The 22,462-nt window shown below is 35.3% G+C and overlaps 4 protein-coding genes and 1 non-coding gene across 6 annotated transcripts; 4 read left to right on the top strand and 1 right to left on the bottom strand.

Moving 5' to 3' along the window:
- Positions 1–1,536: 1,536 nt before the first annotated feature.
- LOC130938560 (N6-mAMP deaminase) lies at positions 1,537–4,224 on the top strand. The gene is made up of 11 exons (XM_057867162.1): positions 1,537–1,848; positions 1,932–2,002; positions 2,249–2,340; positions 2,427–2,486; positions 2,573–2,812; positions 2,891–2,967; positions 3,058–3,127; positions 3,205–3,318; positions 3,537–3,603; positions 3,800–3,904; positions 4,005–4,224. Exons 1-11 carry the CDS (start codon positions 1,772–1,774, stop codon positions 4,127–4,129), a joined length of 1,098 nt encoding a protein of 365 aa, XP_057723145.1. The 5' UTR covers positions 1,537–1,771; the 3' UTR covers positions 4,130–4,224.
- A 4,272-nt stretch (positions 4,225–8,496) lies between these two features.
- On the top strand, positions 8,497–16,333 carry LOC130945664 (phospholipase A I-like). Of its 2 annotated transcripts, XM_057874376.1 has the most exons (19): positions 8,497–9,477; positions 9,723–9,870; positions 10,315–10,393; positions 10,472–10,625; positions 10,730–10,939; positions 11,024–11,269; positions 11,349–11,511; positions 11,594–11,686; positions 11,780–11,854; positions 11,963–12,084; positions 12,360–12,521; positions 12,650–12,842; positions 12,935–13,071; positions 13,288–13,426; positions 13,647–13,850; positions 13,940–14,393; positions 14,489–14,705; positions 14,796–14,885; positions 15,601–16,333. In XM_057874376.1, exons 1-19 carry the CDS (start codon positions 8,917–8,919, stop codon positions 16,039–16,041), a joined length of 3,888 nt encoding a protein of 1,295 aa, XP_057730359.1. In that variant the 5' UTR covers positions 8,497–8,916; the 3' UTR covers positions 16,042–16,333. The 2 variants fall into 2 exon arrangements, with proteins under 2 accessions (XP_057730359.1, XP_057730351.1); XM_057874368.1 differs by having other exon boundaries at positions 11,594–11,854.
- Positions 16,334–17,584: 1,251 nt separating this feature from the next.
- On the top strand, positions 17,585–18,593 carry LOC130944609 (uncharacterized). The gene has a single exon (XM_057873010.1). It carries the CDS (start codon positions 17,934–17,936, stop codon positions 18,273–18,275), a length of 342 nt encoding a protein of 113 aa, XP_057728993.1. The 5' UTR covers positions 17,585–17,933; the 3' UTR covers positions 18,276–18,593.
- A 354-nt stretch (positions 18,594–18,947) lies between these two features.
- Positions 18,948–21,904, top strand: LOC130938976 (cardiolipin synthase (CMP-forming), mitochondrial). The gene is made up of 8 exons (XM_057867196.1): positions 18,948–19,675; positions 19,753–19,819; positions 19,903–19,977; positions 20,056–20,107; positions 20,645–20,730; positions 20,816–20,890; positions 21,179–21,273; positions 21,358–21,904. Exons 1-8 carry the CDS (start codon positions 19,188–19,190, stop codon positions 21,446–21,448), a joined length of 1,029 nt encoding a protein of 342 aa, XP_057723179.1. The 5' UTR covers positions 18,948–19,187; the 3' UTR covers positions 21,449–21,904.
- A 423-nt stretch (positions 21,905–22,327) lies between these two features.
- On the bottom strand, positions 22,328–22,399 carry TRNAW-CCA (transfer RNA tryptophan (anticodon CCA)). Its single transcript has one exon. It is a non-coding gene; the product is annotated as a tRNA-Trp (tRNA).
- Positions 22,400–22,462: the final 63 nt, after the last annotated feature.

Raw genomic sequence — 22,462 nt, forward strand, 5'->3', positions numbered from 1 at the left:
TTTGTCCCGCCGTCAATTCTGTTAACCGAATCCCTAATGGCAGGACAACATTGAGTCAATTGTAAAACGTTAGGAACTTAAATAGGACGATTAAAATGTTAAGAACAACTTTAAGATTTACCCCCAAACGTTGAGGACAAAAACGATACTTTATTCTTAACTAATATAAAAAACAAAAAAATTTAATTATTTTGACTTAGATATTACAAATTTACAACTCACATAGTAAAAACTTACATGTATTATTTTTATATAAAATTGACATTAGATGATTTAATATATCAGATTGAATTATTATCTAATAATTTTTAATTATTAATTTTAAATAAAAAAACTCATCAATTCACATATTAAAAGAATTATAAATTTAACTATGATTTAAATTTTTTTATTTTTTATTTTTAATAAATTATCATTTCTATCTATGAAAGTTATAAATGCTAACAAGTTATATATATATATATATATATATATATATATATATATTCATTTATACTCATAAAAGATGGTTCTATAAAACAAAATTACTCAAACACTGAAAAATTATCTAAAAACTCTAAATTATCTTTTTCTTAATCCTAATCTCAACACTAATTTTTCAAATTTTGACTTTTATTTTATTCTTTTCATAGATTTCAACATTTTTATCACCAACACTACTATTACCGTCACCACTAACCATCATCCTCATCTTTTTCTTTTTTTATTGTCACAACAAGACTACTATCGCCCACAAGCTACGTTATGTTTTATGCGAGTGAGAATACTCTTGAGTCTATGATACCTAAATTTTTATATAATTTTAGACGTCCCACTTTATGTTGAGTCTCTCTCTATTAACACAATCAAGCAATCTTAAATCTCACTTTATCTGTCTCTATTGTTGCTACTACTTTGTAATTTTTCTTCGACATAGTTACAATATTTGTACTCGCAGTCGTCATTACTATCTCCAAGATCGGCGGTGGAACAGCGACAATTACAGTTTTTCCAAGTGGTGGTGGATTTAAATTTTAACATGGCTGGTTTTAGAAAATTCTAACTCTCTCCGCTCATATTTTGGGAGAAAGAAGATAATTGTAGAATAAGATGAAAAAGAAAGCCAAGTAAAAAATGAGGATGACGGTTAGTAGTGGATATTGATAAAGAAAGTAGTGAATCCATAAAAAGAATAAAAGAATATTGATATTTAAAAGAGGAGTGTTGAGATTAAAGTTAAAAAAAAGGATCATTTAAAATTTTTAGATAATTTTCAGTATTTAGTTAATTTTATCGTCCAAAACTCATTTTTTATTTATATAATTGTAATTTTCTTTTATAAATAAATTTATCAATATTTAAAATTTTGTAGATAAAAATAATAATTTATTTTTTATTTTTTTAAACATACAAATACAGATACCAACACTAAATTGTGAAAAATATGAAATAATAGATAGATTAAATTGTGATTTGTCATAGTTGAATATTCAAAATTAACAATAAGTATAAGATTGATTGGGATCCTATCATAATGATTATGGCATGAACCCTAAATCGTCAACATTTCCTATTAGATTACAGTATATTGTTTGCACTTTATGTACAAAATGTTTGGGTGCTGTTTTTTATGTCTGATCTCTCACTCAAAACAAAACACGCCCTTGGATGAGTTCAGTGAATGGCCACTCTCTTCTGAACCAACCAGAGTGTACTCTTCTTACTCTTACTCTTACCCAATACCCAACGAAGCAGTTGCAGTTGCAGTTTCAGTGTTGAGGAAGAAGAAAAGATGGAGTGGTGCATGTCAATGCCAAAGGTGGAACTCCATGCTCACCTCAACGGATCCATCAGAGACTCCACTCTCCTGTAATCCCTTTTCTCTATTCCTCTCTCGTTTGTTTTGCTTCTTCATCTCCTTCTCCTTCCTCTGACCCTTTTTCTTTGCACAGAGAACTCGCTAGAGCTTTGGGGGACAAGGGTGTAATAGATTTTTCTCAAGTGGAGCATGTTATCCTTAAGAGTATGCTCTTTTTTTTTCTTCCTATTTTCTTTTTTAATCTTCAGTGTGCCTCGTCATTGTTGTTCAGCTTCATGTTCATTTTGGGACTTATTTTTACCCTTAATAGCTGTTTGATTGTAAAATTATGCACTCTGTTAGTGTTTGTGATATGAGGGACTGTTTGATTGTCACCTTTAGTGTTACATAGTTACTATAATAGTGTCTTAAGGCTTAATAATGGTGGTGGTTATGGTTTTGTAAATACAGATGATCGTTCATTAACTGAGGTATTCAAGTTGTTTGATGTGATCCACATTCTTACTACTGATCACAGGACTGTTACAAGAATTGCGAAAGAAGTATGTTTGCTTACTATCCAAATTTTTATGTTACTAGATCCAATGGCTTCAGCTTTTGCATTTATAGAAGCAATTTTCAAATGCAGGTTGTTGAAGATTTCGCATCAGAAAATGTTGTCTATCTCGAATTGAGAACCACCCCAAAGGTAATTAGAAGAGCTTGGTTCTTGATGCGGACTGTTTTTTTTTTCTATTGATTCGACAGTGAATTTCTCGTCTTAATTCCTTACAGAAAAATGATTCCCAAGGAATGAGCAAACGTTCTTATGTTGAAGCTGTACTGGAAGGGATAAGATCTGTCAACTCAGTTGATGTGGCTTTGATTCCTTACACTGAGGATCCTAGAAATACTTTAGATCCTCTGTGCGGAGCTACAAATGATAAATGTAATGGAAATAGTAGGAAGAAAATCTTTGTTAGGCTTCTCTTGAGTATTGATCGTAGGGAGACAACAGAATCAGCTATGGAAACTGTAAGCTGAGTAATTTCAACATCCTTGAGTTTGATGATTGCTACTTAATGCCTTTAACACTCCATTTCTTTGTTGCAGGTCGAGCTGGCACTGGAAATGGGGCATCTGGGGGTGGTTGGAATTGACCTATCTGGGAATCCAAAGGTTGGCGAATGGTATGTCAATCTATCAAGGACTCTAGCGTAGCAATTCATTTAAATTTTGTAACGATGCTTTAGATCAAAGTCTCCCTTTATCTTTTTCAGGAAAACATATTTGCCAGCATTGAAATTCGCTAGAGAACAAGGTCTTTTTGTAACCCTTCACTGTGGAGAGGTGCGCCAATCTTTTATTGTACCTGTTACCAGTGGTGATTACCTGACTGGTCTGTTTTTCTTGTTTTGTGCTTTTAGGTTCCTAATTCAAAGGAGATACAAGATATGCTCGATTTTCTTCCCCAGAGGATTGGACATGCTTGTTTCTTTGAGGAGGAACACTGGAGAAAGTTGAAGTCTACTAACATTCCGGTTAGACTTTGCAAGTTCACTAGTCACATTGTGATAAAATGAGAAAGTGAAAGTGTCATGATAATCAATCAGTTAAAAATATAGTGCATAGCATACTCATCTAATCCATCACATTTGAACATCTGATAGTTTCTAAATTCGAACCATTTTTATTGTCAATACCCAATTTATAAAGAGCTGGGTTACAACATATTTATTGCTTCCTTTATATTTTTCAGGTTGAAATTTGTTTGACATCAAACATAAGGACATTGTCAGTTTCATCAATAGATGCTCACCATTTTGGTAGGTTGTTAAGTTTATTTTTGAAGTTCACGAAATAACGTGAATCTTTATTGTTTTTTCAACTCCATGAGATACTTATTGGGGGGTTTTGGGGGGTGCGGGAGGAGGAGGATTGTTGAAAATTACCCTGTTGATTAGTAAGATGAACCATGCATACTAGACTTTGGTCTCTAACATCATTCTGCTGCTGATACAGTTGATTTGTATAACGCGAAACATCCTCTAGTCCTGTGTACCGATGACTCGGGTGTTTTCTCAACCAGTCTCTCCAACGAATACAAAATTGCTGCTTCTTCATTGGGTATGTTTCATTTTTACTCTTGCAGCCAGTGGAACTGAAACTAGCAGGTAAACTATGCTAACTGCTTGGTTGTTCGTTTGTTCATTTGAATGTTATGTAGGCCTTGGAAGGAAGCAAATGTTTGAGCTATCAAAGAATTCTGTTGAGTTTATATTTGCAGATAATGTTGTAAAGGATGAATTAATGGAAATTTTTAATTCAGCTGCAAAGAATCTGGAACTCTAGGTATAATTTCATCCAAAGGGAGTATGTATTTAGGTCATAGGTCCATTATGAGTTAGACCGTTATTGTAGATCGAAATTATGGTAGCATTCTTATATTTGACCATTTGAGATGAGCAACTGTGAACTTGTCCATGATGCATTGCACCAGAAATTGTTCCATGCTTATGGAGTAATTAGATGGATTATGTTTCATTCATTTGTAGAGTTAAACTTTAAATAAAAGTGTAGGTCTTGCTATATTTACTAAATGTTAAAATGTTTTGAAACCCAAATTTTAGGTTTTAGTTTTTTTTTTTTTTTTGATAAAGAGATTTGAACCCGCGATCTTTTAGGTGAGTATGGGGAGATTATGTTATTTGAGTTATAAAAATTTGTAATTTTAGGTTTTAGTTTAAATTAAGGAAAATGTGCAATTTTACAAACTTATTGATTTAAAACGAAAAGGTCATGACTTTGTAAAGTTCACACTATGTGCAAGTTACTAAATGATATTTTTAGTGAGTATTATCTAACGAAATAAAGGATATTTTTAATAAATTTTATTAGGTTATTAAATCTTTTATTTTAAATTTATAAGATTGTATACATGCCTTTTAAATTTGAACTAATATTAACTTATTTTTGATGTTTTGATATTTATATTTGAATTTAAATAAGAAGTATTGTTTCGTAAAAAAAAAAATGAGGATATGTACATTTTTTTGGGGGCGTCCAGGATATGTACATTAAATAGAGTAAAATAAACCAAGTTGGGTTGGTTTAGTAGTTAGCTCATTAGTCCGTTTAAGCAAGTGTTGGGAGTTCGAATTCTGCCTTGTGCATGCAGCAACTCCTTGGCCAGCGGCAAACCCTTAAATGGAGCTCCGTACCGCAGTAGATTAGTAAAAAAATAGAGTAAAATAAATATAAATATAAAATGCTCAATGAACATTAAAGTTTGGTTACTAAATTAGACATTGCCTATTTAAATAGAGGATAAATCTCCTTTTTAAATTGTTTGGCATTTAGTATTACTTTTTTGATAGAAGAAAACTTTTATTCAAGGAAATAGTCCAGCGGCACTTATAAATAGTAGCGGCACTTATAAATAGTAGAAAATACATAAGATCTAAAATTAAGATAAAAAAATAAATAAGTTTTATGTTGAACTATAATTTGATAGTAGAAACATAAGATCTAAAATTAAGATAAAAAATAATGAGTTTTATGTTGAACTATAATTTGAGAGGAGGCATCAAGTTTGAATATAAAAAATTTTATAAGATAGAAATAGAGAGATTATAATCTCTATTATTTCTAAAACTACACAGGAAGTGCTGCAATAAAGAAAATATCCTCTCTTCTATTTTGAATAAATTCAAAAGCTTCTTAAATCTGAAAATATTTCTATAGATGAGAAACTCCTCTCGTTATATCTTCATTCCATATTTGTAATACCATTTTTAAAACACCATAAAAGAGAACTAATACACTACAAAAAGAAGAGAACAACTACAAAATAATTATTATAGATTTAAATCTCTAAAGAGAAAATATAGAAACAAGAACAGAAATCACAATCAGAAAAAGGGCACACAAGAGAAGGGAGGGAGAGGTGGCGAAAAAGGTGTGGAAGGTGGGAGAGTGGCAGTAGTGGTGGGTGATGTGACAGGTGAAGAGGGAAGTTGATATTGTAACGGTAAAATAAGGAAGATGATAGATGGTAAAAAAAAAGAGAAAGAAAAGAAGAGAAGAGAAAGAGGTTAAAAGGAGAGTAGGAGAGGGCCACATAGGGTTATATAATATGTTAAACATGAGACTTTAGGATGATTTATGCATGCATAGCTTAGGAAAATTAGGAGTAAATTGTGCTACGCCACCCAGGGTTACATGTTACGCATAAATCATCCCCTGGAAGGATTCATGTGATTCTGGGATGAAACACAAAGGCTTGCAACAATTTACGAGTTAAAGCAAAACCTGTCAAGCCTGGCGCGATTTATAGGCTATTTGAAGGTCTAGAACATATGGAAGCCACTGCAAATGAACCCTAACTCCAGACTTGTCTGCAAAAAGTGTCGTAAACAATAACATTATGATGTAACCCCGTGTATAGATTTATACTGTTGTCTCCGATGCATTGGCGGGTAAGTCTCTAAACTTGTTTTGGAACCAGAAAAAAGAAATCGTGAAGTTATCAACACAATCATCTGGTGGAAACTCATCGAATAACGCTTCAAACCATACCTAGGTAGGTTTCCCCCTCCATCAACTGCTTGAAATCGCTGAGACACTCGTTCACTGCATGTCCATCAATAGGGAGGCTAAACTGGTATGCCATATCCTGCAATGTTATTGTGCACTTTCCAAATAGCATATGGAATGTATGGGTCTCAGGATGCCATCACTCCACAAATGCACTGATCAGCGACTCGTCAAACTTGAACTAATAATCATTTAACTTTGCAACATGCAGTAAATTGGCACGATCTAAGTAGGGCAATATACGATCATGCATTGCCATTTTCTGTTGCCTACAAACGCTCCTAATGCATCGAGTTGGTCGATAAAAAAATTTCAGACAACAATTTAACGGGTCATTATACAAAAAAAACTCAATATAAAAAGTTTATCCAATAAGCTAAAAAAATAAAAAAGGACAAGTTCTATGTATTCATTAAAATATCACTAGTCTAGCAGCACAAAATTTTTTTTATCACAAGTCTAACATCACAAGCATAAATTTATCGTAAACGAAATCATGACTCATTAAACAACCCGAAGTCTAACATCCTTTAAACTAACAAAAAACACACCAAATCATTAAACAATAGAACCCACAAGATCCTAATTAAAAAATGTTCTAACATGCATATTCAAATTATACTATATATGGTCATCAACATATTAGTGTAATGAACAGAGTCATGACATCAACCAACTCAACTAAATTTGGATTCCGATAACTAACCTCTTTATCGATAAATCTGATAACATGCGCAATACCGTTAAGGCGGTACATATCTTTCTGGTGGGCGGCCATCCTTGCCGCCAGACGGATTATTCCTACTCCGCCACACAACTCACCGCTTTGGCCTCACTGCGTTGGACAATGGACGCTCTGCCCCACCCGCCGCCGCACCGTTGCCGGTGAACGCCGCACGCCTCTACTCACTGCCACCTCCTCCTCCACTGCGGGCTGTCTTCCTCCCAAAGCTTCTCTAATGTTGAAAATGGTGGCTCATTCTCTACCAATAACGTTAGTCGCTGCAATGTGTTGAGGTTCCACTCGAGCAATAACTCATTGCAGCCTCCTTAGGATAAGTCTTTAAGCATAAATCGTGGTTGGGTTTTGAGGATCTTCAAATAGCCTATAAATCGCGTCAGGCTTGAGAGGTTTCAATTTAACCCATAAGTCGTTGCATGCCTTTGTATTTTAGCACAGAATCACTTGAATCCTTCTAAGGTGGGACGATTTATGCGTAACATGTAATTCTGGGTGGTCTAGCATGATTTACTCCTAATTTTCCTAGGCCATGTATACATAAATTGTCCTAGGGTCCCATGTTTAACATATTATATAACCCTTATCACCTTATAACAATTTATATAATATTAAGAAGAGGATAAACACATTTCAAAATTTATCTTGGGAAAATTCAGTAATTTTGCCTTCAGTTTCATTCATTTAAGTAAAAAATCCTTTTTTTTTCTATAAATAATTGAATTGTTAAAATAAGTTAAAATAATATTTTTTTGTAGGATAATTAATTTTTTATAATAATATAATTAAATTTTTTGTGAATATACAAAACTAGTTATTATTGTAATTTTGTAATTTTATTCAAATTTTTATTATAAATATAAATTTAATTTGTTATATTACTATTAAATTATACTATTTGTAAAATTGGGTATGATTATAAATGTGCATTTTTTTGGTATTCTTATATATTTTTTATAGAATTTAATTTTAATGTATTGATAATATAAAATATAACTATTATTAATATAGTATTATGTTATTAAATGTGAATAATTTTGTTTTTGTATTTAATCGAATGCGAGTATAAAATTGTTTTATAATGAGAAATTAAATTTTATTTTTATGTTAGTAATTAATTTTTTGTATCTATCCATATAATATAGTCCTAGTTTCCCTTTATAGATTAATTAAGCCATTACTTGTTATTAAAGTTTTGAAGCTTAGGCTTGACTTTATATCTCGTTGGACGTTGGCATGTGTAAACAAAAAACAAAAATTGCATGCAAAATATAAGATTTAGGGACCAAATCAACAGTATAAATACTACTTCAAGGTTTCTAGATATCTTGAGCTTTTTGGATTTAAATAACAATAAACATCTTTTTTTTTTTAATTTAAATAAAAAGTTTGGTACCGAAGTTTTCGCGTTTTGCAGAAGAGACGACCATGGCTTCCCTTCCTTCGAGTGTAGTTAATCGAATTCAAATTCAAATGCGCTGCCTAATGTTTAATATTTTGCTAGCTTGTATTCCAAGTTTTTATAATTTAGAAAAAGAAACAATTAAATGCTGAAACATCGTTGAAACTTAAAAGACTTAAAAAGTAGGATTGGTCAGTGATTTTCTGCCGAACATTGCCGCTTCAAAATTCATTCTGAGATTATCGTTTCGTTGAATCATCAATAACCAATTTCGGCATTTGGAATTCAGCAATAATCGGATTCGAATTCTGTGTAAGAACCAGCAACGCAATTTCGGTTTCCTTCACCGATTCGCGATGGCATAACTGAATCCCCGAATCGGCGGTTGCGATCCTCAGAAAAATGTCTTGGGGATTGGGATGGAAGAGGCCGTCGGAGATTTTCCGCCTCACTCTCAACTATGGCAACGACGATCTGACGGAAAATCTCGGCCGCGACTCGAGCACGTACCATTCGGCCTCGTCTTCGACCTCTTCGTCATTCTCCTCTTCCCCTACCGCCTTGAAGGATCAGGAGCTAGGGTTCCGCATTGAATTAGATTGGTCGGCAACGGAGGATGAGGAGCAGGCTGCGCTGAAGCTTCAGTCGCAGCTCATGGTGGCTCTGCCGATGACGCAGGACACCGTGGTGGTGGAACTGAGGCCTCGGGATCCGGAAGATGATGCATATAATACGGTGAATTTGGATATGAAGGTTGTGAAGAAGAGAGATCCTCTCAGGGCGGTCACGATGATCAAGGCTGTTGGCTCCGGCCAGCAGAGCGATGGCACCGGTGTTTTGATTCGATTGTTTCGCTCTGATTTGTCGTCTCCTGCAGCGTCCCCGCTTCCACCGCGAGTTGCTGATTACGGCGACCATTGGAAGAGTTTTTCGGTGCTTACAATTTCCGGCTGTGGCTTGTCAGTGAGTATTTGTTATTGCAAGTCTCTTGTCAAGTTATATCTTAAAAAATTTCCATATAATATTTAAAGACAATAATATGGTGGTTTTATTTTGCTTCTCTTCAGTACTAATAAGATAATAGTGCAAATATGTTTGCCTGTCTTATTTTATTCTACTTGTTTAATCCTGTGCTCAGAAAGCTCCTTAAATTTTATGATTTTATTGGAAGTCATCTAGTTGAGTTGTTTGTAACAAGTCATGCACAGATATTTCCAGTAGAGCTTACTCGGTTACCAAATTTGGAGAAACTTTATCTTGATAACAACAAGCTAACTGTCTTGCCACCTGAGCTTGGGGAGCTTAGACGCTTAAAAGTGCTATCCGCTGACAACAACATGCTTGTCTCGGTGCCTGGTAAGCTTTTAATTGTCCGAATTATTTCCATGGAAAGATAGCAATTCACTAGTAACTTTTTATCGGTGTACTTAGAAGAACTGTATGAAGTTTTTAGGATCATCTACAAACTATACTTTAATCCCTGCGCTACATTGCCTTAAAGTAACTGAAGTAACAAGCCATGCTAGATATGTTGTGAAGCTCTAGTCTGAACGCAGCATAGAAAGCACAAATGAAATGCAAGCTCTAGCCCTCCTCTTTATCAATGCATTCAAAAAAGAATCAAGGGCTGTATCTGATGTCCAGTCCTATATAGCATATATAAATTACATCTTCCCTAAAGTAACTTGGTCTTAAGGATTAACATTTCTCGCAAAAATGTTCATTTAACATTCCCCCTCCCACCCCCCCCCCCCCCTTTTCTTTTCTCAAATATTAATTTTCCTTTGGGTTTTCAATCAGTGGAACTGAGACAGTGTGTGCAGTTGGTTGAATTGTCACTGGAATACAACAAGCTTGTTCGGCCTCTTCTTGATTTCAGGTTATTTATTTATTTATTAGCTGAGAACCTATGAAGTTGTTTAGGCTCCAAGTAATCTTATTGTTTGACATATGGCAGGGCTATGGCCGAGTTACGGGTTCTAAGGCTATTTGGAAATCCTCTTGAGTTTCTTCCAGAAATTTTGCCACTCAGAAAACTTAGGCACCTTACTCTTGCAAACATTAGGGTTGTAGCAGATGAAAAATTGAGATCAGTGAATGTGGAAATAGAGGTAATATTTCTCCAACTACCTAGACTAATACCTGGCAGTGACAATATTCTCTTAATAACATTTAATGTATTTCAGTCAAACATGTTTTTTCCTTGTCATTGCAGATGGAAAACAGTTCTTATTTTGTAGCATCCAGGCATAAGCTCAGTGCCGCATTCTCTCTTATATTCCGTTTTTCTTCATGTCATCACCCTTTACTGGCATCAGCACTAGGAAAGATAATGCAAGATGAAGGAAATAGAGTTTTTGTTGGTAAAGATGAGAATGCAGTGCGGCAGCTTATAAGTATGATAACTAGTGACAACTGTCATGTGGTATGTTTTAAAAGGTTTAAACATTATGGGTTCTTTTATCTATTCTACTGCCATCGGTGGCGTGATCATTCTCAATATTTACAGGTTGGACAAGCATGCTCTGCTCTTTCAGCCCTTGCCTCTGATGATTCTGTTGCATTGCAGCTGATGAGAGCGGACATCATGAGACCAATTGGAACAGTTCTGAAATCTGCTTGCCGGGAAGACTTGATATCTGTATTGCAAGTTGTGGTCAAGTTGGCTTTCACATCTAATACTGTGGCTGAGAAGATGTTGACCAAAGATGTTTTGAAATCTTTGAAAATTTTATGCGCCCATAAAGATCCAGAGGCATGTTTGTTTCTTTTCTGATATTACTGTTTGATTCATTTGGTTATGGTTCTTGATTTTATAATTTACATTTCTTTAGGTACAAAAGCTAGCTCTTTTAGCTGTTGGGAATTTGGCCTTCAGTCTGGAAAATCGTCAAATACTTGTTACTTCTGAAAGTTTACGAGAGCTTCTGTTACGCCTGGCTGTTGTAACTGAACCGCGTGTTTATAAAGCTGCAGCTCGTGCTTTGGCAATTCTTGGTTTGTTCTGGATGTAAAATTATCTATATATTCTAAGATGTTCTATCCCAATAATAAGCTTCTTCATGTTATGGTTTTGTAGGAGAGAATGAAAATCTAAGGCGTGCTATAAGAGGGAGAAAAGTGGCAAAGCAAGGCCTTCGCATACTCTCAATGGATGGAGGTGGAATGAAAGGTCTAGCAACTGTAAAAATGTTAAAGGAAATTGAGAAGGGTACCGGAAAACGAATACATGAGTTGTTTGATTTAATATGTGGCACATCCACAGGTGGTATGCTCGCTGTTGCCCTTGGGATTAAGTTAATGACTTTGGAAGAATGTGAAGATATATACAAAAATCTAGGTTAGGGTGTTTCTTAAGAATCAACATGCACTACTTTGCTAATTGGTCTGTTTATTTTCCTGCAATTCTAGAATCTAGATAAACTGATTCAATGACATTTTTAAACAGGGAAGCTTGTTTTTGCTGAGCCTTCTCCCAAGGAGAATGAATCAGCAACTTGGAGGGAAAAGTTAGATCAACTCTATAAGAGTTCATCACAGAGTTTTAGAGTTGTTGTTCATGGATCAAAAGTATGCACTTTTGAATTTTCATTGGCAAATTATTATTATTATTATTATTATTATTATTATTATTATTATTATTATTATTATTATTATATGTTTCCTCATTTATAAATATATATTTCCCAAAGTTTATGTTATGAAATAATTTTTACATTTGAAGGCTGAGTTAATAGTTCATTCTTTTGCCCGAAGTTGTTTGCTTTGTATAGTTTATATAGCCATGTCAATCAACTATTTCTATTTTTACCCTAAAAGAGAATCATGACTTAATTGTCTTGCAGCACGGTGCAGATCTGTATGAGAGCTTATTGAAGGAAATGTGCGCTGATGAGGATGGTGATCTATTGATAGATTCTGCTGTGAAAAATGTGCCCAAAGTTTTTGTTGTGTCAACCTTGGTGAGCATGATGCCTGCACAGCCCTTCATATTTCGCAACTATCAGGTATGAGTATTTTCAATGCTGTCTATTTTGGCTATTGGCCTACACTTGTTTGTGGCTGCTAATGTATTATTTCTTAATAATCTTTCATTATCTTGCCTCCTATGTCTTTACTGCTATCTAAATTGCAGTACCCTACTGGTACACCGGAGGTGACTCTTGCAACGTCAGAAAGCTCTGGGGTCGTATTAGTGTCACCTACAGATGCACAAGTTGGCTATACTTATAAGCGCAGTGCATTCATTGGAAGTTGTAAGCATCAAATATGGAAGGCTATCAGAGCTTCATCAGCTGCTCCTTATTATCTTGATGATTTCTCAGATGGTACTGAATGCTCTGTTATTGTTTACATCAGTTGGTTGTATTTAAGTTTTCATTATTGACATATGTCTTCTCATCCTGGAATGTGACTTAAGATGTAAACCGCTGGCAAGATGGGGCAATAGTAGCAAACAATCCAACAATTTTTGCCATAAGAGAAGCACAACTTCTGTGGCCCGACACAAAAATTGACTGTCTGGTTTCTGTAGGGTGTGGTGATGTTCCACCAAGGGTAATTACTCTTCTCTGTTTTGGTTCTGCTATTTATTCAGTATTCGTGAAAGAAGATCAAGGGTTTTGATGATTATTTTAATGGCACACTTGCTTTTTTAGTTTTGTCGACATAAAAACCAGACAGAATGTGATTAGTAATTTCAATTTTAGAGGGTATGTCATTGACAATTAAGCATAGTTAATATTTGATTGTCAAACACTTATGCTGTTTTAGATGCGAAAAGGTGGTTGGCGGTATCTGGACACTGGACAGGTGTTGATAGAGAGTTCATGCTCTGTTGACCGGGTGGAGGAAGCTTTAAGTACATTGCTACCTATGCTTCCTGAGATACAGTATTTTCGTTTCAATCCAGGTATTGTGCTTGTGTTTTGGACTTTGCACTTTGCAGTGCTGGAATGGAAGAATCTTTCTACCAATCTTATTACCATGAATTTTTCATCAATTTGCTATTCTACTTCAGTTTTTATTTTCTTTCCTTTTTCCTGGGTAGATAGAGAAATGTCTTTAGACAGGACCGATTCTTGACAAGTAGCTTCACTTCTCAAGAAATGATCTTGTGGTTTTCCTTGCAGTTGATGAACGTTGTGATATGGAACTTGATGCAACAGATCCAACTATCTGGCTGAAGTTGGAATCTTGCGTTGAAGAATACATAGAAAAGAATCATCAGGCATTTGGAAATGCCTGCGAGAGATTGCTTCTTCCTTCTCAGCATGACCGGAAGTGGTTAGAAAATTTGAGATCCAAATCATCCCTGATAAATGAGTCTAATGAGGGTATAGTTGCTTATGTATTGTCTTTTCTGTGAGGTTTGACTTCCCTCGATCCCCTTAAAATTTAAGATTTTTTATTTTCTATTTTTCAGGTAACAGTAGTCCCACTTTAGGGTGGAGGCGTAATGTACTACTTGTTGAAGCTTCACACAGTCCAGATTCCGGAAGTGTGATTAACCATGCCCGGGTGCTAGAGTCATTTTGTGCTCGTAACGGAATAAGATTTTCCCTTATGCGCGGTTTGTCTGAGACTCTAAAGAAAGTGCCATCGCCAACAAATCTATCTCCATATGCATCTCCTGTTTTCCCTTCTAGCCCACGTCGGTATAGTCCTGATTCTCAGAGGATTGGACGGATTGATCCGGTCCCCGCTTTAAGTTTAGACAGTCAATTAGGAAAACCAACTACATCACCTCCAGTTTCTCCTCGAGGACTTAAACTGCTATCTTCACCTGTCAGACAATTGCATGACAAATTGCAAAATACACCACAAGTGGGTGTTGTACATTTGGCTCTTCAGAGTAACTCAGATGGCTTGATAATGAGGTATTTGTTATTATTTTTAATGTTTTTCTATTCATGATCACCTTTTATTCTTCTATATGTGGATGGAAGCATGATGTTACTGGCTTTTCATTTAGCTGGCACAATGATGTATTTGTGGTTGCTGAACCTGGAGAGCTTGCTACGAAGTTTGTAGAAAGTGTTAAACTCAGTTTGTTGTCAACAATGAGAAATCACCGCAGAAAGGGAGCAGCTCTCCTGGCCAATATATCCACTGTTTCTGATCTTGTTGCCTTCAAGTCTTATTTCCACATAGGTGGCATTGTCCACCGCTATCTAGGCTGTCAAACCATAGTATGCTCTCTTCACCTTATCCTTTGCATAACTTCTTAAAATCAACTTAGTGCATCCATTAGAAAATTGAGTTTGGATATCTTTATGAAGGTTGTGGAAGATGATCGAGAAATTAGTTCATATATGTTTCGTAGGACTGTACCGTCTATGCAACTATCACCGAACGACGTAAGATGGATGGTATGTGCATTGCTTTCACTTTCATTTTCATATTGTCATTATATTTGTCACTTTTATGCTTACGAAGTTTGAGGTCTTTAAGGGTTATGTTGTGCTGGGCCTGGGACAGCTTTCTTATAGCTTAATATGCCTTTGATATTAATTCATTAATTATAAAAAAGGGGGTATTTTTTGCAATCCCCCTCTGGATATAAGTCTACCATGACATGAACTCCGGCTGATTTTTAAAGCATCTTTACTGTGTGAGTCAGTAGAATTTAATTTTGTACAGCCATAATTTCTACCATTATGATGAATGTTTCTATGAGCCAAACGTTTATCTTTTGGCATACTTTTCCCAGATGCAGTGGAGTTTGTGCTGTGTGATATCTGTGTTCCACTGCATAACCACACTTTCACCGGGGTAGCTAATAGCTACAGGGAGGGAGCAGATAAATTGCTAACCATTTTTAAATTAGAGGAATGTAGGCCATCAGAATTTATTGTTTTTGGTCATTAGTTAGCCATCAATATTTAAAAATATGGAATAAAATATGTTGTTGAATTACTAGATTAAAGGAACTAGACTAAATAAATTGAGTTGATGGTTAGGTGATGACCAAAAGCCATAAATTCAGATGGCCCCCTAGATTTCTTTTTAAATTATGTTGTGTCATATATTGGAAAATTTCCAACTAGTTTACATTTTGTACATTCTAACTGGTGCCCTGCATAGATTGGAGCTTGGAGAGACAGAATCATAATATGCACAGGGACATATGGACCTACTCCTGCTCTTGTTAAGGCCTTTATGGATGGCGGTGCCAAAGCTGTTGTATGTCCTTCAAATGAACCCCCACTGTCTCAGGTGACCTTTGATGATAACGGAGAGTTGAATGTGATGGAAAATGGAAGGTTTGAACTTGGAGAGGATGAAGCGGATGATGATGTCACACCCGCCAGTCCAGAAAGTGACTGGGAAGATAGTGACGTGGAGAAAAACGGGACCAAGATCTCATCATTATTTGACAATGATGAAGAGGAACTGTCACAATTTATCTGTGAGTTGTATAAATCATTGTTCAGGGAGGGTGCTAGTGTCCTTGTTGCTTTCCAAGAAGCTCTGGCCTCGCATCGAAGATTGGGGTATGCGTGCCATCTCCCCAGTATAGATTAATTTGTTTAATTATTTTTAATAAAACTAATTATAATGATAATAAGATATTAGCATGACATGAACGGTTATAATAAATACAAACACAGAGGATATATACATCAACACATGTACAGAGGATGCGAAGCATCTGTGAAGTTGGAGATATGCTCCTGTAGAATTACATTCTACATTCAATTTTGACGCTGGTTAAGATGTTCTTAGATGCAATTGTTCAAATACTCCTGGTAAAGCTTTGCTAGCCAGATCGTCTGTAATTAAAGTACTCTTATAAATACTGGCTAAACTTTTTACATGTTCCATAGCGAATCGTTTCTATTTTCGTAAGAACCTTTTTATCAAATAAAGGTTGCTGTCCTTCTCCAACCTCCATCAGTTCCTACATAGATACCTTGGAGCATATTAATAATACGGAAAAAATCCTCTAAAGATGAGGAGAATTGTAACTTGATAAAATAATTTAAGAGTAATTAGACTCTCAAATTTTCATTTTAGAGGAGTTGATCCTAATAATATATATATTTTTTTCAAACATCATAATCAAATTGCTGACACAGAATTTCAGATACTAGAGATTGTTGAACACGTTACTTGTTATGCTATATTTACTTCTGATTTATTTAGGTCTTAAATTACTTGCATGTGTAAGGAAAATGGATTCTTTTAAATTTTTTTAATAATTAAGGGAATAAAATATGATCTTTTATTATTAATTTTATAAGTGGGATTAAGAGAAAATATGAAAAAGAGAATATTAAAAGGTTAAAAATCACACTTTATTTCAATTTTTTTAACAATTAATTTTCATGGCTTTAACATGTGTCCTATTCAATTACCAGCTGACTAATATTATTTCTGTCATTGAGGTGAATAAATGTGCAAAATGTTCATCTTTTTAGCAAAACAATGTGCATAATTTTAATTTTTAAATTAATAGAATAATAAACAACAATTATTGATAGAAAAAGAATCTTAAAAGTTGAGATCCGCTTATTCTTTTTCGTGTGTGAGAAAGAGGGGTGTATTTTAGAATGATATGAGATGTTGCTATGGCTTATACAAATCGGTGCCTCTGATTTGTTTCATTTTTTAAATCAACAATCACAAATCGGATTTGAAAATAAAAAAAATTTTAATGTTGAAATCGGATCGTCCGATTTTTATTTCTTTAAACGGTCCGAGTTGTAGTTTTTTTTTTTTTTCAAATAAATCGAACCGTCCAATTTGAATGATATCAATAAAAAAAATACCATATAAAAAAAACACCTCATCTTCTAATAACAATGTATTACACATAAATTTAATCAATATAAAAAAAAAATTAAGTTGAAGTAGTGGGGATATTATGATTATGAGCAAACACAGCAGGACCCTCATACCCAAAAAGGACACGACAAGACAGCGAAAGATCAATCTCTTCCCCTTTCCTTTAGCCAAGGCATGATTGGCGGAAGGTAACTTGGATCCGCACACATAAATAATGAAATCATTATTAAGTTGAGCGCCGTAGACTGTAGTAGTCTCAACTCTCAACTCTAAAGTATCCTAATACAGCAAATCTTTATGATGATTTTTACGGTAAAAACAACACCAAGCCATTTTCTTACGTGACATTATCAGTAATTCTTGTACTAAGACTTGTGTCCATTAGAAGCAAGCTATTATAGTCTCAGAAGTCAAAGGGTAAAGCATGATGCCCGTAACACAAGCGAGTTTCCCAATCATGGAAGCTCTTGCTTTTCATAAAGCTTCTTATCGTCTACAATAGTGGTAATAAGGGATGATCAAAAGGGGATGCTTTTATTGAAACTGAAACTTAGAGAACCATGACACAATTTTCTTCATATAGAAATAAATTAAACCTTCTTCAGTAGAACCAAATTCCCACATAGAATATGTCTGCTCCTGCAGCTCCAGTTGCTATAGGCACAAGAGGCACTATTGGATCTCTTGTAAAGAAGGAAATTGAGTACTTCACAAAGTTTGATTTAGATAAACGAGGGACTTCACATAAGCCTCATCAGCCACACCTCGTGGACATGGTTTCCACCACGTTCAGGACTAGTTTCTGGGTGTTGCTAATGACAGGGAAGAAGAGGAAGCGAAGAAGCACAAATGGGTTCCTCCCAAGAATGTGTTCTGTTTCACGAGTGGCAGAAAGCAATATTCCAATGAACAGAATTCCTGGTTACAACTACAGGATCCTCAAGAACGATGTCGATAACTTGCAACTCTGATTGACTTTCTGCATTACATGCCATGAAGCATGCATGCATCTTCATCTTATCTTTGTCACGTGTTGTTATCACATGGAGCCATTTTCTTGTTATCTTGAGCTTCATGTATTTCTATTTCTCTGCAATCTCGTTGGTGATTTGGGACGGCCAAGAAGAAAAATGAATAATCAGATCATATCATATCATAGGACAGGGAAGGAATGCCATGCCTGTTGATTAATGAATCTTGCGTTTATGTGACCAATTTGTATTCAATATTCATCAAACCTAATACTAAACAACGCATGAACTCCAAATGATTTATTATACCTGCTCATAATTGCTGGCATGAATATGCTTTCAGCTTAGAGATTCCCCAATCAAATATTGTTATCCTTTATTCCAAAGCTTTTTAAATATCATTTACTACATACTTATAATTAAGAAAAAGAGATTATTATACTTTTCAATTGAGAGCAACAAGCCAACAACCACAACTGATTATAAATTTAAATAGAAAATGTAAAAAATATATTTCTTATATTTTCTGTTTATGAACAATTGTTTTCTTTTTCTTTTTACTTACAAAAGAAAAAGAAAAATAAGTACTCTTAAAAAAGTTAATCCAAACGAATATTTAATTAAAAAAAATACATTCCAATCCTTATCCTTTAGGCTTTTTTTGGCATGCTTCCTCGGACCCGAACGACTCTGCGTTTTGAACAACCAGGGGAGAAAACGACTTGCCGTTCAGGTGGAAAAGTCACAAATTCAACGTGGAAGAAGAAGAGGAAGAAGAAGAAGTGGCGTATTTGAATTAACCTCCGACATTTGCTTCAACTAGCAACAGCGCACGTATCTCTCTCTTCTGTACTCTTAAACCCAAAACCCCCGAATTTTCTTGTCTTTTCAGCTCAAAATGATTCGATAACAATGGTTCTCTTCAGATCCCTAAAATTAATTCTCAATAACAACGAAACCAAGAACAAAGCTCGAACCTTTGTGACCTCAACAACCGCAATCCCATTGTGGCCATCCTACGCTCCTCTCCGCAACAGTTACAGCAACAACACCACCAACAACCACCCACTCTTCAGCACTTCGCCGCTCAGGTTTGTCTCTCCGTTTCGGTTTCAGCGGCGGCCTTGCCCTCTCTTCCTGAGTTGGCCGCCATGGAAGCTCTCACAGTCCGCCACACCTCTTTACCTCCGGGCAAACGCCGTCGTTTTTCCCAAAGTCCAGAACCCCTTGGATTTGCTTCGCCGCCGCCGGACCAATCCCTTGCCGCCGCTCCATTTGCTCGATCGGGTTGACCAGAATCCGAACCGGTCCTCCTCCACTAACAGCCTATTCGATAGCTTCGTCAATACTCCCAATTTCATCTCCTTCTCTCGATTAATTTCGGGTCCTTTTCTTGGATGGTAAGTATACCCTTTCCGTTCCAAAAGAAAAAAAATGATATTTTTCATAATGCTTTGTTTGTTTGGGAATTGTGTAGGATGATCATGAATGAGATGTATACTTCAGCAATGGTCGGGTTGGCAATATCTGGTGCCAGTGATTGGGTATGAATATTGAAAAGTAATAATTTTTTACATGATAAGCATGATTATATTTATGTTGTGATTTATGGTATGGTTGATTGTAGCTGGATGGATACGTGGCTAGGAAGATGAAGATTGATTCTGTAGTAGGTTCCTACCTTGATCCCCTTGCTGACAAGGTAAAAGCCTCTATCTGCTCAGTGTCATTGCAGAATTTGTGTTCATTTTGATAATCTGTTTTCCAATTCGTGGTTCAGGTTCTTATTGCTTGTGTCGCTCTTGCAATGGTGCATCAAGATTTACTGCATCGTGAGTGGTTTTGGACTCTCTGATGCCTCTATTTTATGTAACCTTCTTCAATTTTCGAATGATAATTGTTAATGGCTTGGCTTAGGTATTTGTGATTTTGTGATGATTAATGAAGAGTGAGATGCTAAAAGGAAGGTAGTAGGGATAAGCCTCATCCTCATTTTGTGTTATTAATATACCATAGAAGTCCTTCAACCTTATAATGTCCCATGCCTAGTTACAAAAGTGATATCAGATATTGTGACTAGCTGTTTATTTGTATAGTAATTGGTGCAACAACGGTTTATGTTTCCTTGTAATTATATGCTGCTTGGGCTTGATGACTCTTGTGGCTGGAAAATGTGTGCGCAAGCATTTTCTATTCAGACAATCATTGCATCATTTAGCATTTTTGTTTAGAGAACATACATATATACACAAAATTTATGTTGTGTTGAATAACTTTATGCATTTATGTTTAGACAATTGTTGCATTATTTTGTATACATTATGTATATATGTGGTGTTGAACATGTCTTTTTGTTCTCTTTTTTGAAGCTGCACTTGTTGGTATTGTTGTGTTCCGAGATGTCTTCCTTGTTGGTGGTGCAGTATATTTGAGAGCAAGTAGTTTGGGTTGGAAGGTGAGAACAATTTAGATCGTAAGTTTTCCATTTGCTTGATTATTATCTAATCTTCTAGATGAAACATTCATTTTGTACTTCTCAGTGGAAAAGCTGGTCTGATTTTGTTAACCTTGATGGGACATCCCGCCAAAAGATTGAACCACTCTTTATAAGCAAGGTAAGTGTTATAGATGTGGGAGTTTATTTGCTCCGCATGCTGTTGGACATCGAGTTCATACTAACTTTGTATATTAGTTTTATGACTTTAGCTTTATGGTGTGGCTCTGCTTAGTTGAAGTTAGGATTAAGATTGAGGCGTGCAAATATAGAACATTTGTGTGTTCCCCAAACCAATTTGTCTGTTAACTTATGCTGCGTCTCAAAAGGTTTATATATCAGAGTAGATCTATCTATGAATTTTCCTTCTGCCTATCCTGTTATTGAGGAAGAATACCAATGTTAACAGGTGAATACAGTGCTCCAATTAGCATTAGTTGCTGCAGCCCTTCTGCAACCAGAGTTTGGAACCCTAGAAAGTCAATCATACATTAGTTATTTGAGGTAATTAAGCTATCATTTGTTTATTTATTTATGCCTTTGTAGCATGCCTTCCCAGATTGTTAATTCACCGATGTCCTGCTGCAGCTATTTAGTGGCTTCAACAACAATTGCATCTTCGGCATCTTATGGAGCACAGTATCTTAGGAGTTCTGCGATAGTTTCAAAGTCGGTCTAGTTGATGTTTTGTTGAAGCCAAGAATCATGAAGCCTCCTGCACTCTGGTGCTGCAGAGGGATGATAGATGGAACAGAGTGAATTATGGTAATATTAGGCAGAGTTTGCTTTCACTTTTCATAGACTCGCTTCTGGGTTAAGGACACAGTTTCAACAAAGTGGCTGACCAATGTTCATCACAAGAAAATCAACCTCATTGTCTGGTCTTGAATTTTTAGCAACTTTTGATTTTTCATTTTTGACTTTCCCCTCCTCTTTTGTTATAGTGTTAACGTTATCTGGTGAGGAGACAATTTAACCATAGACAGGTGTTAATAATTCTACCGTGAAACATCACTCGCTACAATTCAACTGTAGACGTGCTAGTTTTCCTATGAAAAATAAAGCAAGTAAACCCCTTATGTTCGGAGCATGTTTGAAAACAAAAGTTATAAATGTATACTTATTCCAATGGAAACTTTAAAGTGTTTTTCATAGTTTAAAAACTAACAAACTTGTTCGAATATGCATTCTAGTTTCCAACTTTACAGCTATGTGAAGTGAAAGAAAATTGCAAAGTTTGGGATGGGACTAATTAGCTTGAGTTTGATTTTAGTCAGAAATAATTTGAAGTAAAAGTAATATATGTTAAGATAATTTAATTTAGGAAGCGATTATGCGGGGTGAACAAAAGGTACAAAAATAAAAGTGGAATCTGAAGCAACTATTTCAATTTTCATCTATTCAAGCTGGGATTCTGGATATTAAAAGTGGGATTAGAATAAAGGGTCTCAACATACGACAGTTTCGCCTAATGCTTAATTATTAAAGTAAAGCGAAGGAATATGTTAAGGGTCGGAAAGAAACAACCAAAAGACCAAAATTAATGGATCATGGGAATTGAACCCGACGTGAATCGAACACGCAACCTTCTGATCTGGAGTCAGACGCGCTACCATTGCGCCACGGATCCGATTGTTGATGTTTCTCTGCGATAAAATAATATGATTAATAATTAAAAGGGTCAACAACAACA

Source organism: Arachis stenosperma, chromosome 1, assembly GCF_014773155.1.
Source record: "Arachis stenosperma cultivar V10309 chromosome 1, arast.V10309.gnm1.PFL2, whole genome shotgun sequence".
Lineage (NCBI taxonomy): Eukaryota > Viridiplantae > Streptophyta > Magnoliopsida > Fabales > Fabaceae > Arachis > Arachis stenosperma.

Excerpts from the sequence above, each read along its gene's own strand:
- LOC130938560 (XM_057867162.1), top strand. The coding sequence starts at position 1,772 with ATGGAGTGGTGCATGTCAATGCCAAAGGTGGAACTCCATGCTCACCTC. Across the intron at positions 1,849-1,931 it reads ATCAGAGACTCCACTCTCCT|AGAACTCGCTAGAGCTTTGG; the intron begins GTAATCCCTTTT and ends TTCTTTGCACAG. Across the intron at positions 2,968-3,057 it reads AATCCAAAGGTTGGCGAATG|GAAAACATATTTGCCAGCAT; the intron begins GTATGTCAATCT and ends TATCTTTTTCAG.
- LOC130945664 (XM_057874368.1), top strand. The coding sequence starts at position 8,917 with ATGTCTTGGGGATTGGGATGGAAGAGGCCGTCGGAGATTTTCCGCCTC. Across the intron at positions 10,940-11,023 it reads CTAGTGACAACTGTCATGTG|GTTGGACAAGCATGCTCTGC; the intron begins GTATGTTTTAAA and ends CAATATTTACAG. Across the intron at positions 12,522-12,649 it reads TCATATTTCGCAACTATCAG|TACCCTACTGGTACACCGGA; the intron begins GTATGAGTATTT and ends TCTAAATTGCAG.
- LOC130944609 (XM_057873010.1), top strand. The coding sequence starts at position 17,934 with ATGTCTGCTCCTGCAGCTCCAGTTGCTATAGGCACAAGAGGCACTATT.
- LOC130938976 (XM_057867196.1), top strand. The coding sequence starts at position 19,188 with ATGGTTCTCTTCAGATCCCTAAAATTAATTCTCAATAACAACGAAACC. Across the intron at positions 19,676-19,752 it reads TCGGGTCCTTTTCTTGGATG|GATGATCATGAATGAGATGT; the intron begins GTAAGTATACCC and ends GGAATTGTGTAG. Across the intron at positions 21,274-21,357 it reads TCATACATTAGTTATTTGAG|CTATTTAGTGGCTTCAACAA; the intron begins GTAATTAAGCTA and ends GTCCTGCTGCAG.